This window comes from Acytostelium subglobosum (assembly GCF_000787575.1).
Source record: "Acytostelium subglobosum LB1 DNA, scaffold: scaffold25, whole genome shotgun sequence".
In the NCBI taxonomy this organism is placed as follows: domain Eukaryota; phylum Evosea; class Eumycetozoa; order Acytosteliales; family Acytosteliaceae; genus Acytostelium; species Acytostelium subglobosum.
In genome coordinates this window covers 87,287-103,627 of record NW_012236508.1, presented here as the reverse complement: position 1 = coordinate 103,627, position 16,341 = coordinate 87,287, and the positions used below count along the sequence as shown (strand labels likewise).

At 43.4% G+C, this 16,341-nt stretch overlaps 9 protein-coding genes across 9 annotated transcripts; 2 read left to right on the top strand and 7 right to left on the bottom strand.

Moving 5' to 3' along the window:
* Positions 1–1,267: 1,267 nt before the first annotated feature.
* On the top strand, positions 1,268–2,204 carry SAMD00019534_100140 (hypothetical protein; the record flags this gene model as incomplete). The annotated part of the gene is made up of 2 exons (XM_012894653.1): positions 1,268–1,294; positions 1,362–2,204. 2 exons carry the CDS (start codon positions 1,268–1,270, stop codon positions 2,202–2,204), a joined length of 870 nt encoding a protein of 289 aa, XP_012750107.1.
* An 82-nt stretch (positions 2,205–2,286) lies between these two features.
* SAMD00019534_100130 (hypothetical protein) lies at positions 2,287–4,601 on the bottom strand (the record flags this gene model as incomplete). The annotated part of the gene is made up of 3 exons (XM_012894652.1): positions 2,287–4,198; positions 4,278–4,338; positions 4,433–4,601. Coding segments are annotated over 3 exons (2,142 nt in total), but the record flags the coding sequence as incomplete, so codon positions are not given.
* A 223-nt stretch (positions 4,602–4,824) lies between these two features.
* On the bottom strand, positions 4,825–5,859 carry SAMD00019534_100120 (hypothetical protein; the record flags this gene model as incomplete). Its single annotated transcript, XM_012894651.1, has 3 exons — positions 4,825–5,083; positions 5,166–5,628; positions 5,691–5,859. The coding sequence occupies 3 exons, from the start codon at positions 5,857–5,859 to the stop codon at positions 4,825–4,827; spliced, it is 891 nt and encodes a 296-aa protein (XP_012750105.1).
* A 491-nt stretch (positions 5,860–6,350) lies between these two features.
* SAMD00019534_100110 (hypothetical protein) lies at positions 6,351–7,115 on the top strand (the record flags this gene model as incomplete). Its single annotated transcript, XM_012894650.1, has 1 exon — positions 6,351–7,115. One exon carries the CDS (start codon positions 6,351–6,353, stop codon positions 7,113–7,115), a length of 765 nt encoding a protein of 254 aa, XP_012750104.1.
* A 637-nt stretch (positions 7,116–7,752) lies between these two features.
* Positions 7,753–8,886, bottom strand: SAMD00019534_100100 (hypothetical protein; the record flags this gene model as incomplete). The annotated part of the gene is made up of 1 exon (XM_012894649.1): positions 7,753–8,886. A coding segment is annotated over one exon (1,134 nt), but the record flags the coding sequence as incomplete, so codon positions are not given.
* A 1,527-nt stretch (positions 8,887–10,413) lies between these two features.
* On the bottom strand, positions 10,414–11,862 carry SAMD00019534_100090 (hypothetical protein; the record flags this gene model as incomplete). The annotated part of the gene is made up of 5 exons (XM_012894648.1): positions 10,414–10,959; positions 11,039–11,194; positions 11,267–11,289; positions 11,406–11,757; positions 11,821–11,862. 5 exons carry the CDS (start codon positions 11,860–11,862, stop codon positions 10,414–10,416), a joined length of 1,119 nt encoding a protein of 372 aa, XP_012750102.1.
* A 158-nt stretch (positions 11,863–12,020) lies between these two features.
* On the bottom strand, positions 12,021–12,485 carry SAMD00019534_100080 (hypothetical protein; the record flags this gene model as incomplete). Its single annotated transcript, XM_012894647.1, has 1 exon — positions 12,021–12,485. One exon carries the CDS (start codon positions 12,483–12,485, stop codon positions 12,021–12,023), a length of 465 nt encoding a protein of 154 aa, XP_012750101.1.
* A 312-nt stretch (positions 12,486–12,797) lies between these two features.
* Positions 12,798–14,329, bottom strand: SAMD00019534_100070 (hypothetical protein; the record flags this gene model as incomplete). The annotated part of the gene is made up of 4 exons (XM_012894646.1): positions 12,798–13,026; positions 13,110–13,969; positions 14,050–14,115; positions 14,189–14,329. Coding segments are annotated over 4 exons (1,296 nt in total), but the record flags the coding sequence as incomplete, so codon positions are not given.
* Positions 14,330–14,782: 453 nt separating this feature from the next.
* On the bottom strand, positions 14,783–16,021 carry SAMD00019534_100060 (hypothetical protein; the record flags this gene model as incomplete). Its single annotated transcript, XM_012894645.1, has 1 exon — positions 14,783–16,021. A coding segment is annotated over one exon (1,239 nt), but the record flags the coding sequence as incomplete, so codon positions are not given.
* Positions 16,022–16,341: the final 320 nt, after the last annotated feature.

Genomic DNA, 16,341 nt, shown 5'->3' with positions numbered 1-16,341 from the left:
CGGAATGGACAACCGGTTTGTTCATCATAATTAATATTATCTCTAGAGATCTAGGAGTTTAAACCAGAAGAGATGAATCCCTCTCAGAACCAATCACCAATCCCTTAAGCTCATAAGTGAACTAGTCTTCCAATTTGAAGTCTGGAGCTAGTGGAAAATTGTTATCACTTTGTCGACTAACTAAATACAACTTGGTGTTGGGGTAAAAAATTTCCTTTTATGGTATATATATCAAGACAAACTTAATACCAGAGAAATATAATATCTGTGTGTATGTGTGAAAGTAAATAAGTTGAAGTAAAGGAGATTGGCAATGAGAGGTGTGGGTGATGTGGGTGTTTACACCAACCACCAGGGGGTTTGATCCAAGTTGATGAAGAGGTGAAGTTATACACACATCAATATCTTATCCTAAATAAGAAATCATCAATCAACTTCATTGACGCTTCCACATCATGATATGACATAGATGGAGTTAGTGTGTATGTGGTGGTGTGAGTGTTTCGTGTCGTAGACTAGTCAACAACTATGGAGCATCTTGTTGTAAGATAGATATGATAGACGTCAGAGATAAGAATAGAGTTCAATTTACAAACCCAACCTTATTAGTTTAAAGAGTATCTCAATTCTATATTATTATTATTATTATTATTATTATAATACAAAAATGGACATGTACAACTACAATCATCAACAACTACAACATCTCCAAATTCAAAACAATCTACAACAACATTTGTCATCTCAGTATCAACAACAACAACAATGTTCATTTATCCAACCCAACAAGTCATCATTCCAGATCTGCAACGATGAGTACAACCTTGGTATTACATTGGATCTTAGCATGTCACCCTCGCCATCCACAAAGTCCAATTGTGATCCAGAGACTCTATATTATAATCAACATATTGAGACTATAGTTGACCATGAACCATCGGAACATCTGACAATGATCTCTTGTGATGATGGAGCCTCCGTACCTCAGAGCCACAAACAACATTCCTACTCCCAACCTCACCAGCTTCATTCCCAAATAGTACCAGTCGTACAATCACCAACTCAACAAATGATGTATCATTGTTCACCACCACAGTCAGAACAATCGCCTCCAATGTCCCAATATGTCAATATTGAATCCAACTCCAATCATCATCAAGGGGAGAGTACCCCCCGACCTACTGGCTATGATCTCAGTGGATCAGACGTTACTCAACCTACTTACAATCAAACATTCTATTTTCAATGGTTCAATGACCAAGAGAAGATGCAAATATCTTTGAACTTCTATAGGGTAAGTTAATATCAATAATAGACTTGTTTAGTATTCTTAATTCTAACTATAAAGAAATAATAACTAGATATTCCAAGTGTCAAGCCAACTGTTCACTTTGACCAAGACGATCTACCAGAATCCCTCTATTGGTGATGAGGAGATAGACTCAATGTTGGCAATGAATGTTCAACTTCAGAGCGAGGTCAATGAGATAAGGAACTTGGTGGACTATAGGAGACAGGCAATGATGTACCAGAAACAAATGTTCTCATGTCCAGAATCCCCCAATGGTGCCAATCCTTATCCAAGTGTCCATTATGAAGAGGAGACTCAACAGAATCATTGTCCACAGACTATTACACAGTCATCTCCACCACCCGCTATCACTCCAAAGGCCAAGTCCCACATCAAGTCACACTATGCCAACACCATTGGAAACAACAACAATCCAAAGGCATCACCGACCTATATCAATTTGACCGAGAAGTTGATCAAGTCCCAGAATAAGAAGATAAAGAAGTCCAGCTCGCCAAACAGAGTCTGTCTGAATTGCAAGACCACAGACACTCCAGAGTGGAGACGAGGTCCTCAAGGTGCCAAGACTTTGTGTAACGCATGTGGTATCAGGTACCGTCTCTCGAAGCAAAAGTCAACCGAGTCTGTCCCAGTGTTCCTTGCTAGTGCTCCAGTACCATCACAAGCACAACAACAACAACAGTCTTTACCCGTTGTGCAGTGTCTACCAGTGAACTTGAACGGCTCGACTACATCTCCCCAACAAAGTTGTCCAGAGATGTACAACAACATTCAATCCATTGTTCAGGAGGATCTGAGCCATGAAGCCCCCCACCAGTCCATCTCCTGTTCCAATGATCCATTTTCCATGCTGCATGCTGACCAATCGCTGTTATACACAGCGACAGAGTAATAACAATAATAATAATAATAATATATACTTCTATATCTGTGTGTTTCATTGATTCAATGTGTCGCATGTTTGATCACGTGTATTAAGCTCTGTTCTCAAGATCCTTGACCTTGTAGACGCGGACCAACCAATGTAGAGAGGTGAAGGCCTCTTCGAGATACTTGAGCTGGAAGTTCTTGTTGCCAATCTCGACGTTACGCACACGATCGAATCCAGAGGGCTTTCCATAGTCAGTGTGCACCTCGGAGAACCTGTAGTAACACAGTTTGTACATGAGTGTGTTGAGCATCTTGGGTGACGCACCAGAGTCTATTCGGTAGTGACCGTTGGCAAGGTAATCCGACTCTACGATTGATTTGTCTGTACTACCACCGATCCTGACCATCCAGAGGAACTTGTTGATGTCGTCCGAGGAGTAGCCTGTCAAGCCACCAAAAAGGACCAGTACATAGTCGACGTCAAGCTCGCGCATGATCTTATAGGCGTCCTCCTCGGTTGAGGCAAAAGCCTTACCAACGAGTGCAATATGCGAGTTGTTCCAAGTGTTGTTGTCGACCAACGTCGTCCTGTTGGACATGGCCGACAGTTGGTAGCCATAGTCCCACCAGGACATGATACGCGCATCATCAGCGGTGTTCTGTCCGATCCAACGATAGGCCTCACGGAAGTCATCAAAGATGACTCGTGAGTCACCCTGCTTGGCTGAGAGCACGATCGATGGCGATGAGTATGCCTCTGAGGTGACCCAGGTGCAGTGGAAGGCATAGAGCACAAGCAGAACGGTGAGAAGACTGATCATAACTCCACCTGATTCCTTTGAGTTGGTCTCGGTCGAAGGCGACTTGAGTATCTTTGAATAGGTCTGGAGTGTGGAGGAGATTGCTACGGCGGCCAACACGCAGGCCACTGGCGCAAGTACCAACATGAGTCGCACCATGACACCAGAGAAATAGATCGCTGTTACTCCATAGAGGATCAAGAAGATCTTACCATCGGTCAGATCGGTGAAACAAAAGTAGAGGCCGGCAGGGAACAAGAACACTAGGATATGCAGGTCAAAGTAGTAGGAGGACCAGGTGGTGGGTTGATGCTCAGACACCGAGGCAATGATTGGGATGTGATCGCGGGCGTAAGTCGGGTCGAGCAGTGAGTAGAAACGACCATTCCATGGTGAGATGTAACCTGTGATCATGCCAATGACAAAGGCGGCCACAGCTGCTGACAGTATTGTGAGAAGAGTCAAACGCTGGAGACGAGAGTATGCCTCTGGTGTCAGCATGGACTTGATGTAGTTGAGACCGGCAAACATTTGCAGTAGGCCAAACACGCCAAGTGCCGCCATGTGCTCACTAGATTGCACGGGCTGGAAGCCAATGAAGTTAATCTGCATCGAGAGAATGGTGCCCACCACATAGACTGTTGAGTAGGCGACGTAGAGGCGGTGGGAGTAGCGACCCGTCAAAAGTAGGGCAATTACATGCAAAGGGATCAAGTTGATTATGAACACGTATCCACCCCAAGCGCTGGCCATGTAGAAGTAGGCCAGAGAGCACACGGCCGCCCAGGCCAAACTACCAGTGTTAACTGACTTGATCCAGCAAAAGTAGGTGAAGATCAGGGCAAAGATGGCAATACCCTCATTGTCAAAGGAGCCGGCCACAGAACGAGAGATGTAGCCTGGAACTATTGCAATAATGGCGGCGGCCACTAGACCAGTCTGAGTGTCCTTTAGTTCCTTGGCAAACTTGTATGTGATCATGGCAGTGTTGCTGGCCATCCATGGGGAGAGCAGTACACAAACGTTACGGATGTTGACAGTGAGGTTAAGCGAGTTGAGCAGCCAATGAACAGCGGCCGCTGTGGCCATCAATCCAGGGTAGAGTGTTCCACCGACAATACGTCCCAGTGGATACCAGCTGCGCTCATCGAACCAGTTCAAAAAGTCATAGAGTCCTTCCTTGACCAGGTACTTTGTTGTGCGGAAGTTGAAGTATCTGAATGGTAGTAGTGTAGTGTTTGGTTGTGTTAGACATCGATGAAATGTAATATTGTATCGTAAGCTTGGGGACTTACGGATCAAACTCATGGATCACTGATTCATAGCGAAGTACTGAGAATAAACGTGTAGAGAAAGCTATCATGATGGGTAGTGTAATGATTGTTTTGGTCAGCTAATGTCAAGTATATTTGTTGTTGTTATTTTGCTCATGAGATGCAACAACACCTACCCAACACATAGAGTATCGAGAGAATGAGGACCTTGAGCAAGAACTCTTGGTTATCATCCTTTGTCTTTTGATTTAACTTGCTGTCCTCTGAGGATACTTGACGAGTGTCCCCAGTGGAGGTTGATGCTACTTTCGACATGTCAACAAGTAAGTATCCTGCCTGATCGTAATGTAATAAGAATGTTTGATTGAATCTATTGTCAACTGAACTGACAATCATGACCACCAAAAGTAAAGTCAAGGCGGATCATGGGCAAGTTCACAAAAATCATTATTGGCTGACTTTGGAGTCAAACTGAAGTTCACAACATTAGCATTGATGTTTGTTGCTTAGAAAGAATTTATACAAGACTATACACCATCCAATCTATATCTTGATGATAGATGGACTACTACTCGATATAGTTGATTGAGCACACCATTGAATCCAAGAGCGACTCGTACAACTCCTTGGACAACTTGACATACTGCTTGTTCAATTCTTGGTTGGTGGATGATGGTGTTGTGATTGGTGAGTCAATCCATGCCAATGCTGTTGCATTCAATATCTGCAGGGCAACACGTGCTTGAGACGATGATCCAAAGTCCTTTGGCAGGTTCAAAAAGTCGTACAGCTTGTTCAAATCCTTCTTTGTGGTCAGCATCACATCCCTATTATAAGCGTCAAAGTTGATTGATTTGATTAGATAATGTCAATGAATTGAGTGATCATTAAATTCTACCAACAACATACATATGAATGAATTTCTCTGCTTCAGCCAGATTGTTGAGAAAGGCCAACTGGGAAGTCTTTGGGATCAAGTCCATTTGGTGAACATGAAGGAGAGTAAAGTCACGAATCCTCTCCAAGGCCTCCTTGAATCGCTCTCGGACGTCGCCAAGAGCTATCTTGCGCCACAAGAGGTAGTCATTGAGTGGAGACTTTGGTGCAGACGTGATGACAAGCGAACCATCCTGACGCTCGTCATTGGCAAACTTCCAGGCCTGATGGGTCTTGTCCTCAAATCCACTGGTTATCAATACCAACTCTGGACTCAAACCGGCAGCACGTATATGAGTGTTTGGTGCACTACTTCTTGACAAGGACAAATGGTTGGCACCATTCTTCTTGTGTAGGTTATGGAGCCAGTCTTTGGCATTGACAGCTGACTTTTCACTGTCCTTGTTGGATACTCTGATGCCCTCTAATGTTTTGGCTTTGAGTACGAGTCAAGATCTGAAGGACTTTAATGTGTCGTCGTCAATGTTGAAGACTTACAAGTACGGTCATTGGATGAACTGTTTGTTCTTAGTGACTCAAGATACTGGTTACCAAACAAGACGAATGACATAGGACGCAAAAGTGATGATCTGGCCATTGTCTCTGGGGTGGCCGAAGCAGTAGCAGCCATGGCACGTGAGAACAACACTTGTTTAATGGGAAACATTTTTTGTTATTAGTGTAATACTTATTTAAAGAATAAATGAATGAATGAATGAATGACACTTAATGTGATGATGATGAAACAAACGGGTGACATTCATTCATTCTCTAATTATAATTAATTAAAAGTGGGAAAAAGGGGGACAAAACCCCCTTTGGATAAGGGTGCACCCATCACTGTCAATACTGCTGTTGTGATTAATTAACCATTGATTTCCTTTTTAGTTCAAGTGTGTGATTCACTCACTATAACTAACTACATTTCAAACAACTACCAAGATGAGATTATAATTTACAACTGTATGTAGATTATTAATAACAAAACTCCTCAAGATGGGACTCAGTCGGACGATCAGTGAAAATTTTATTCAATGAATGAGTTGGGGAGAACCACCAAGGTTTTTGATTTATTTATTACCTTTGAACAACCTTTATCAAATTAGATTAAAGAACTAAAATATATTTATATTATTACACTAAGAAATCAAACAAATAATGGGATGCTGTTGTTGTAAACAAAAGAAAGAGGAGGATGATCAGTTGGATGATATAGAGCTGGAGCCAAATCGAATGGCAAAACAACAAGTGCATAGAATCGATAGACACAATGAAACTTGGAACCTTTACAATGGAGGAACCAATGCCAAAAAGTTACAACTGGTTGATTTGTACAATGATGACCCAAATGACCCGCGAACTCTAACAGACTATGGAATATTGTTGTCCTGCGAAGGTCGAGACAAGGAGGCCCTCGAGTGTCTAATGAAGGCCGTTCAACTTAATCCAGAGTGCTCCCGTAGCTGGATTGCCTACGCAGAGTTCTACGAACAGCGCAACGACATGAAGAGGGCAATGGAGGTGTACAAGGAGGGCTACAAACATGCTTCACCAAAGATTGCTCTGGACATTGATGACTCTGACCTCATTCTTCACCTGGCCATTATGTCACAAAAGAACAAAGAGTATGAGCGAGCCGAGAAGATGTTCAAGAAAGTGATCACATCAGGTCCTACAAATGTTCGTGGTCTGGGCATGTATGGACGCTTTATCATACAGGTACACAAGAATTGGGACAGTGCAAACGAGTATCTCAAACAGGCTGCCGACATTGATCCTCCAAATACATACTGGTGCAACTTCTATGGACAGTTCCTAAAAAAGTGGAACAAGAAAGAAGAAGCTAATCAATACTTCAAAAGGGCTGCCCTTGCTGTTGACACAGTAGTTCCAATAGAGGACCCTAGAATTATTATAAACTAGAACCCTTAATTAAATTTGCTCGTCAGTGAAGGTCAAACAATCATAATCAAACAGTTTAGTTTGAGTTTGAATGTTTGGTATCATTTATTGGAACATTCTGGGACCAGTAAATTGCTCGGATGGTGCGGTGGAAAGAGTCCTGTGATGATGTGGCAGACCAATTTAAAAAAAAAAGAATAAATTAAATTAAAAAGTGCGCATGCCGAGAATCGAACTCGGATCGCTTCCGTGGCAGGGAAACATTCTACCATTGGACCACATGCGCTTTATGCATGCAGGTACTATATTAAATGTTTTTATAGTAAAAAAATGGCAATTTTTTTTTTTTTTGAACAATTACCTATGCACTCCAGGCTTTCCTCATTAAGTCATAGTGACCACCCTATGATTCCTAATTGTAACTATAGTTATCAATCGTCGAAGCTTGGAAAATTCCTCGGACTCATTATAATATTGACAAGCCTATCATTCGTCAAAGCACCACATCGATGTTGGTAACAATTCTGTAAACATAAACTTCCTTGAATATCGATGTGTTGATTTAATTAATCGAGTATTGTTGACAAAAAAAAGTGGTAGAGATACTGTTGATAAAGAGAGAGAGAGAGAGTGTGTTTTAGGGCTCCTCTATCAATCATCGATACTTTGTCTGGTAGGTTATCTCAGCATTGTTGTCACACTTCTGGCCCCTGACGTCGTCATCACCGATTCGTGACTGACGAGTTTCACCTCTAGAGTTGCTGATGTTGTTATAGTTGTTGATTGATTGGTGCTTTGCGCTTGGCAATTGTCCCTCACCAACAACAACATGGGGAGCAAGGACCTTGGGGGATATAGGTTGGTAATGAGTTGCCTGTGATTGGAACGGATGGCTCTGGAACTGATGAGCCTGCTTGGAGAATGGCGGGGTCTGGGTTGAGGGTTGGAAAGATTGAGTACCAAAGCCAGAGGAAGGTGTGTATTGCTTGTGGAGTGACATGAACGGGTGGGGTGGTGTAGGGGCACTGTGGTGGAGTTCCCTCTTGACCTCCTTGCTGGTGCCGATTACTGGAAGTTGACTGAGTTGATCAACAGACTTGCGCTTCTTCTCGTGGCTTATAGTCTCAATTGTTGGAAGGGGCTCATTGGTTGGTGCATCTTCTACGCCGCCCTGAGTCCACTTATTCATGAGCCTCATGTACTTCTTACGGGTAGAGGTTACCGTGCGACCTAGCTCATTGGCTATTGAACGCCATCTGTTCTCTGAYKCCTCCTTGGACTTGTAGGACTGTGGGTCGAGCTTGAGTACCAGCTCTAGAAGTTGGCAGCACTCCTCTTGAGACCAAAGTTTGCGAGTGGTTGTAGGTACGTCGTTAGAGCCACTCGACTGGAGGTCGGGATACTCTTGGCGATGTCTATTTTGCTTTGAGAACGACTCGTAGAGCTCGTCATCAGACTCGGTCGCAGGGGAAATTAATTCGTATCTGCTTCCGGTGCCATTAATACCATGATGATCTGATTCGTGCTTGTGTTGTGTTGGGGATGAAGATGGTGATCTTGATATATATCGGTTGTTATTGTTATTGTTGTTGTTGTTGTTGTACTGTTGTTGATGTTGTTGCTCTACATCGGTTATATTATTACTACTTTGGCTGCGGTAAATACGTTGGCCATCGTTGTGGATGCTGAAATTATTAATGTTATTGTTGTTGTTGCTGTCATCCACCATGGACGATGGAGATGACCCTTTGGCAGGACTGTTACGAAGTGATGCCATGCTGCTGGTCACCATTGGTGACACCTTCAAGTCAGGATGATAGTACGATGGATGGGGATTGTTTGGTGTTGAAGATGACACCAATTGTTTGGTCCCAACTGTGACCTTTGTTGAAGAGGATAGTGGTGGAGAAGGTGATGACATTGGTGAGCTTCCTCCATCTCCAGTGCGGCCATTGGCTTTGATGTTATTGTTGTTGTGATGTGCCACGAAACGGAAATGACCTCCAACGGACAACTTCGCATCTCCCTGATGAGGACTAGATTGGGGCGACTCGGAATCAGAGGTTATCTCATTGGCAGGGTCTCTATCTCTCTCGATTGGTTTGGATGAGGCATCACGGTCACACAGCAGTCCACCGATCTTCATTCTCTCTGATGTACCAGAAGTGATGGGTAACATTGCTGTTGTCGTTGTAGTTGTTGTTGTTGCTATTTGGTAGCAGAATTATTATGATGTTTGACCTTGTGTATTGACAGAGTTGGATGAGTGAGTATGAATAGAGGATGAGTAACCAATTATTGAACTGGCTGATCAATGCTGCTGTTTAGTTTGGATGCTGTATTGTGATCTATAACTCTTGCTATCTTGGCAAAGACAGCATCAACAAATGAAGATTGAGGATTGATGGATGGACCATTCAAACTTGGACTTGTGATGGAAGCATGGTGTAGTAGTTGGTATGTTTAAATTGGAAGGTTCACATTAAACTCTCTGCAGCATCCACTGGCAGGCCAGTACAGTGTGGACCAAGGCCGGTGTCATATTTACAGGGCAATGCAGGCAGCAAGGCGGTGGCAAGATGGACAGGGGCGAGCTGATGACTAACAGTCCACCAAGTGTTGTTTGTTGTTGTTGGTTTACATGTATGTATGGACTAATTTGACGACTGCTCCCTCTGCTGCCACCCCCAAGCCCATTAGGCGGTCTCTCATGAGAGTGGGGTCTGTTGATCAATACTCTGGCTGTTCTTGCAAGAATGAAGTGTGTGTGTGTGTATGTGTGCTGTGTATTGTGTTTATGAGTGATCAATCATTCTAAGTGTTTGTTTGAGTGGTCATCATACACACACAATCAAACAAACAAACTAACCAACACTAGATCTATGTTTTTGTGGACCATCTTAGTATGGCAATGGTGGTGGTTTTGACATTGAAAGTGGGTGATGAGACACATCAACCAATCAGCATCATAATCTAACAAATGGCACATTAACACCATCAATGTAAATGACTCTCGATCAATTGGAGGGACGTCCCATTAGACCACTCCCTCGAGGTCATGCTGGTATAATAACACCAGTTGGCATCTGGTCGCGATGATGATGGTGTTAATGATCTGTGATAGGACCTCCAATACCAGCTGTGGATACAACACACACCCACAAAGAAGTTCGTTGGTGGTCGCGACTGAGAGGCGCAAAGTTGAAACCCTTTCGTGACAACCAGGCCTCCGATTATTGTTAAATGTAGTTGTTATTCGTTGTTATAATAATACCATGTTGTTGTTGTTGTTGTTGTTGGATATATATATATGTTTGACCTAATAGTTGATTGACTTCTTGATGGCCTCAAAGTTCTTGAGATGGTCTGGTACATAGAATCGCTCAAAGATCAATGGGAAAGGTGTGTCGTATCCACAGATTCTTTGGATAGGAGCCTCCAGGTGGAGGAAGCAGCGCTCTTGGATGGTTGATGAGATCTCTGCAGCCCAACCGCCAGTCTTTGGTGCCTCGTGGCTTATCACCAGTCTGCCTGTCTTCTTGACGCTTGCCTCAATGGTTTCGACGTCCCATGGTAGGATGGTTCTCAGATCGATGAGCTCACATGAGATGCCCAACTTCTCCTTGGCCATCTGACAGGCCTGCAACAAAACTCGCATCTGTGCGCCCCAGCCGACAATGGTGATATCGGTACCCTCCTGTACCACTCTTGCCTTGCCAAGGGGCACCTCGTACTCACCGACGGGAACCTCCTCCACAGCAGACCTATACAGCAGTTTGGGTTCGAAAAAGACCACTGGATTCTTATCCTTGATTGAGGCAAGCAGGAGTCCCTTGGCTTCGATTGGTGTTGATGGCATTACAACCTATGATGATGATGATGATGATGGACACGTATGATGTCAGATGATGGACAAGTATGATAGATGTGTATGGAACTCATACCTTCAATCCAGGTGTATGGGCAAAGTAAGCCTCTGGTGACTGTGAGTGATAGTGTCCTCCGTGTCCCACAGCACCATATGGAGCTCTGATGGTCAAACTGCCACAATTGAACATTCCACCTGACCTATATCTGTATTTAGCTGCTTCGTTAACGATCTATTTGTGTGGTGTTGAGCAATCATATGTTAGTAACATCGAGATGGAGTGTTCAAACAGTCATTGACCTACCTGATCAAAAGCGGGAAAGATGTCTTGATTGAATGACAGAAGGTACAAGTTGAGTAGTAGAATTGTGTGTTAGTCAAGCTGTGAGTTGTTGCTGAATATCATCTTATAGGTGAGTGTGATGATGATCATTCCCACATACAATCTGCGAATTGGATCTCTGCGATGGCCGTTCCTCCTTGGGCAGCCATTCCGATGGCAAAGCCGGCAATAGCTTGCTCACAGAGTGGTGTGTTGAAGACACGCTTTGGTCCGTATTTGTTGCGCAGGTCGACAGTGCATCTGAATACACCTCCAAAGCCAACGTCCTCACCAAAGACGCAAGCCTTTTCGTCTGCCTTGAGTGAGAGGTCCATGGCGTTGTTGATGGCCTGGAACAAGTTCATCTTTTGTGTCTCTCCTGCATTCTCGATCGCTAGTGATGGATAGGCGATTGGTGCGCCATGTCCACCGGCCAATCGAATTGGGGTTGAGTGGAACGATCTGATTCCCTTCTGAACGACACCATATTCTTGTTAGAAAGATAGAGAGAGTAGCATAAATATGTCATGACTTACAATCAACAAGGTGCTGGTGTTCAATCTCTTCACTGCAAACATATTGAGTTGTATATTTATAAGTCTACAAGTTTATGTGATCTAAAAAGTGAGAATACTTAATGGTGATCGATTCACTTTGTTTCTGATCATTGGGAACCTGACGAATGGAAATTTCAATAAAAAATCTTTTTTGCAATTTTTACTATTAAACTTCGTTTTTATTGCTGTTTGTCCTTTTCTTCTTTGTTCACTTTGACACGCAGCCTCTTAGTTGGTCGCTCAACAGTTATACATTGTTCATCAGATTCTGTCAGGACATTTGAAACATCCAAAGATGTTATCTCTTCCTCCTCCTTGTCACAGACTACAATCATCCTGTCTCTGATAAGTTTAAAGTCTTGCTCATTGATTTCAAACAGTCCATTGCGGAACATTACGCCCCATGATGACTGACGATCCTTTGTGAATGAAAGAAGAGGCAGTAAAGGGATTATGGATGTAGTGATTGCTTGCTTGATATAGTTGACTCGTCGACGAAAGGGTATGAAGGTGTCTGTCATTTTGAATTGGTAGACCTCGTCGTCAGCTACCTCGCCTATCGCCGTGAAGCTCTTTAGAGCCTTTGACTTTGTCTCCATTGTCTCACGAGGTGAGTAATAAATCAACCAATCACCCTTCTTCATTCTGGACAGTGGTACCTTCTTTCCATGACATGTCTGGCAAATCCCATCTAAAAGTCCAACGTTAACATGTTGTTTCGATACTGTTCCTATCCAAAACCTTGTTGTTGCCATGTTTGTAATGTAGTATCTGTTTCTTATGTTTGTAACTGAATGATCTGATGTTGTTTGTTTGTTGCTCACATCACACTTGAACATGGAGAAAGGTTTCCAAGAAACAACTTGTCGTAGAGTCTGAAACTCATTGATTAAACACAATAACGCTGAACTGTTCAATATCCTATCCTCAATGTATTTTACTTAGACCTGATCAGGTTGTTCCTGTTGTTGTTGTTGTTGTTGCAGAACAATAGGCTGCGGCAAGGGTATTGGGATTGCTTGATGAGCATTGTTCTCCAAGAACTTTTGAGGTCGCATCATTCGATAGTTTATCATTGCAAAGAAGTCTTGCTGTTGCTGGAACAGTGGATTGTCTGTGTCCTCTGCACCTGGAGCGCAACATGTAACGCATGGAACTATGCAACATACCAAGCAGAATAGTAAACTAATAATATATAGATTGAAGGATGGATAGTGTTAATGACCAATACCTAAGGTGTAGATCTGTCTCTCCTATGTTACACATACCCGCAAAGAATGAAAATAGGTATAAAGACAGCGGCCATTGAATAGTTCTTGCCATCCAAGTGTGACGCCAGCAATCCAATAAAGATGACCAATATAATAACGAGGAAGGTATAACAACAGATGTGTGCATTACGGATCATGCCAAGCTCCTCTGCCTGTTGGTCGCCGTGATGGTGCTGCTTGTCCGATCGGTAGTCTGAAACAATGATGATAAACTGGAAGAACAATGCCACTAGCACTGGGATGGCGTTGATCCACCAGCTCCAGCCAACAACGCTGTCCAGTCGAACGACCAAGAACACGATGAACCATGCTGCCATCAAGTCAAAGGAGAACTTGCGCAACAGGAAACCAGCATAACCAAGGCCAAAGTCGGTAACAGTGTCGTTATGTTCGCCAGGAGCGAATCTATTCTTGAATCGTCCATACAGAACAGTGGGAATGATGATTACAATGTCCAACAAGATGAGAAAGTAGATGGGGATGAACACCTCACTCCATAGCATGTGCGTGCGTTGGTTGAGATTGGCTGTGAGAAGTGCCATAAACAATAGTACTGAGGTCAAACGAGCCAGATGGAATAGCAGTGTAAGGTTCTTGGCCACGATCGTCATGACAAAGAGCAGCAGGAACACTACGCCACCTATGATCCAGATGGGAGAGAAGACACTCTCCCACACCCAATCCACCTTGCCTCCTGTCTTTAGAACCAAGAATATCGGTAGCAGGATGGCCACGCATATAAGCAGGAACATTATTATAAATAGTAGTTTGATGGAACCTGAGAAGAGTAGTGCCAGCATCTGTGCCTCCTCTCCTAGTACGTCATTCTCGAATAGTTTGATACCTTCTTCACCATACTGTTTGATGGATTGAGGTCAGTAACAACAACAACACTGCATGATACATATGCACAACAGTTGCGGTCTGGTCAACATACCTGATCATATATCTTTCTTTTTTTCTCATCAGATAGAACCTCATAAGCATCTCTAACATCTTTGAACTGGGCAAATAGTGTAAGCGTCCTGTTTCTGTTGTGTAGCTTGATCATCATCATCATCATCATCATCACCTACCATCTCTACAGCATTAGGGTCTGGATTTCTGTCGGGATGATACTGAAGAGCCAGTGCTCTATAAGCTCTCTTGATCTCTTCGAGAGAGGCATCCTTGTCAACACCCAGCAAGGTATAGTAGCGCACTGAATTAAAGTTCATAGACGATTATTATTAGTAGTGAAATAGTTGTTATTGACTGAATGAATAAAAATGATTTTGGTCGACTCGCACACTTTGATTGGTCGAGTTGCAATGAATTCAACGTAATCAACATTATTATTAACGTTAAGTATTGATAATCCATGAAAGCAAGACTGTTTTATTCGCTGTAGTGTTACTGATGTACATTTAACCTTGATGTTCCATTGAAGCCCCATGATAGATACCAGGAGTAGTTAGTTGTTGTTGCTGATGTTGTGTTGACAGCAGATGTGTTCTCTAAGAATGATGATGATGATGATGATCTATATATATATAATTCGATAATGGCGAGGATGATGATTATGACATATATAAATATATATGTATACATGTAATAAATATAAATAGATATATAATGAGTGAACGAGTGAGTGGATGATGATGACCTTGTGCTTGCTTGAAACGATTCGGTCATATTTTGAGTAGGTTTGGAAGATTGCCATATTTGTCCAACTTTTTGCCCCACCCTTCTAGGATCTGCGCTATCTGTCCTTTGCCAAGCTGATCGAAAGGTGGCACGATAAACAACTTGAGTATCTCGCCCAGGTTGTCCAAGATGGATGCCTCTCGGTCCTGCTGATCGCCCTTGTGGGTCCTGCCCGGCTTGTCCTTTGCACGCAGATGTCCCATGAACAAAAAGGCTGTCTTGGGATCGACCATCTTGAGCAGACCGGTGATTAACACATGTAGACATGGCGTGCCATCAATAAGTATTCGCTGACCCAACTCGTTTCGAAGACAGCGACGTGAGTTCTCCATGGCAAACACTGGTATATTTCTAGGCGGGTTGTCATCCTGGGGCATCTTGGCAAAGATGTCTCCAAAGAAGCGTTTGAATTGCATGCTTCTCGTGTCATAGTGCTTGCGCCATGGTCCAACCTCATCACTCTCGTCATAGCCATCGTAGCACGAGTCGGGTAGCACTGAGTTGGCGTAGGTCAGTACAACGGCGGCGTTTCGCCACAACTGTGGACCCAACTTCTCTGTGAACTGATTGATGACCAGCTGGTGAGCACCGTCAAAGCGTGTCTCTGTGAACTTCTCCACAAAGAGAACACAGTGAATGGTCTTGCCAGACAGGTACTTTTGGATCTTTACCATGTTGTCTGCATCGACACTTTCGCCATGAGAGTCCAGGAAGCCTGGCGTGTCAATGATGTTGAGCTTGAAGCCATTTACATTGCGACTGTAGGTGAATGGGTCCTGTGTACACGATTCCGATGAGTGCACCGGTATGTCAATGCCAAAAACTGTGTTGAGTGTTGATGATTTGCCGACGCCTGTGCGGCCCAGCAGTAGCACGTTGCATTCATTCTGTACGCCCTTCAATACGGATAACATCTCTTGTAGCTCCTCAGTGGTTTCCTTCTCAATGCCGCCCTGTTCGATCGGCTCCTCAAGGATCGAAAGGAAGGGGTCATAGTCATCGCCAGTCTCGCTGACCTCATCATTGGTGGAGGCGTTGTCGGTGTGCGTGTGTGTATTGGACAGGGAGTTTGTAATCTCTGACACTGAAGTGAGGGACATGCTGTTCTCCATTCCTGCCTTGAGTGACGATGTCGATGAGGTCAGAGAGGCGGTCGACGACTTTCCATCCTTTTTCTTTTTAGAGCCTAATGAGAATGGAGACAGTGACGATGATGATTTCTTCTACTCTCAAAAAGGTTGTGATTAGTATCGACTACCACCTTGTGTTTGATAAAGTCTACATACTTTATAAGGGTTGATGTTAAACATGACTGAATGATTCAAAGACAACTCTCTGTGAACGTTCCAACAATGTCAATGGTTGAGTTGACAGAACTGCCGAAAATAACAAAAAAAAAAAGGTAATGTTGTATATATCTATGAATGAAACTCTTCTGCTGTCTTGCTGCTATACTCCTAAAGGGATAAAAAGAGAATTAATTAATTAATAATCCATCTTGGACCGTCACGCTCTGAGTAGGTGGAGAATGAATTGGGTCTGA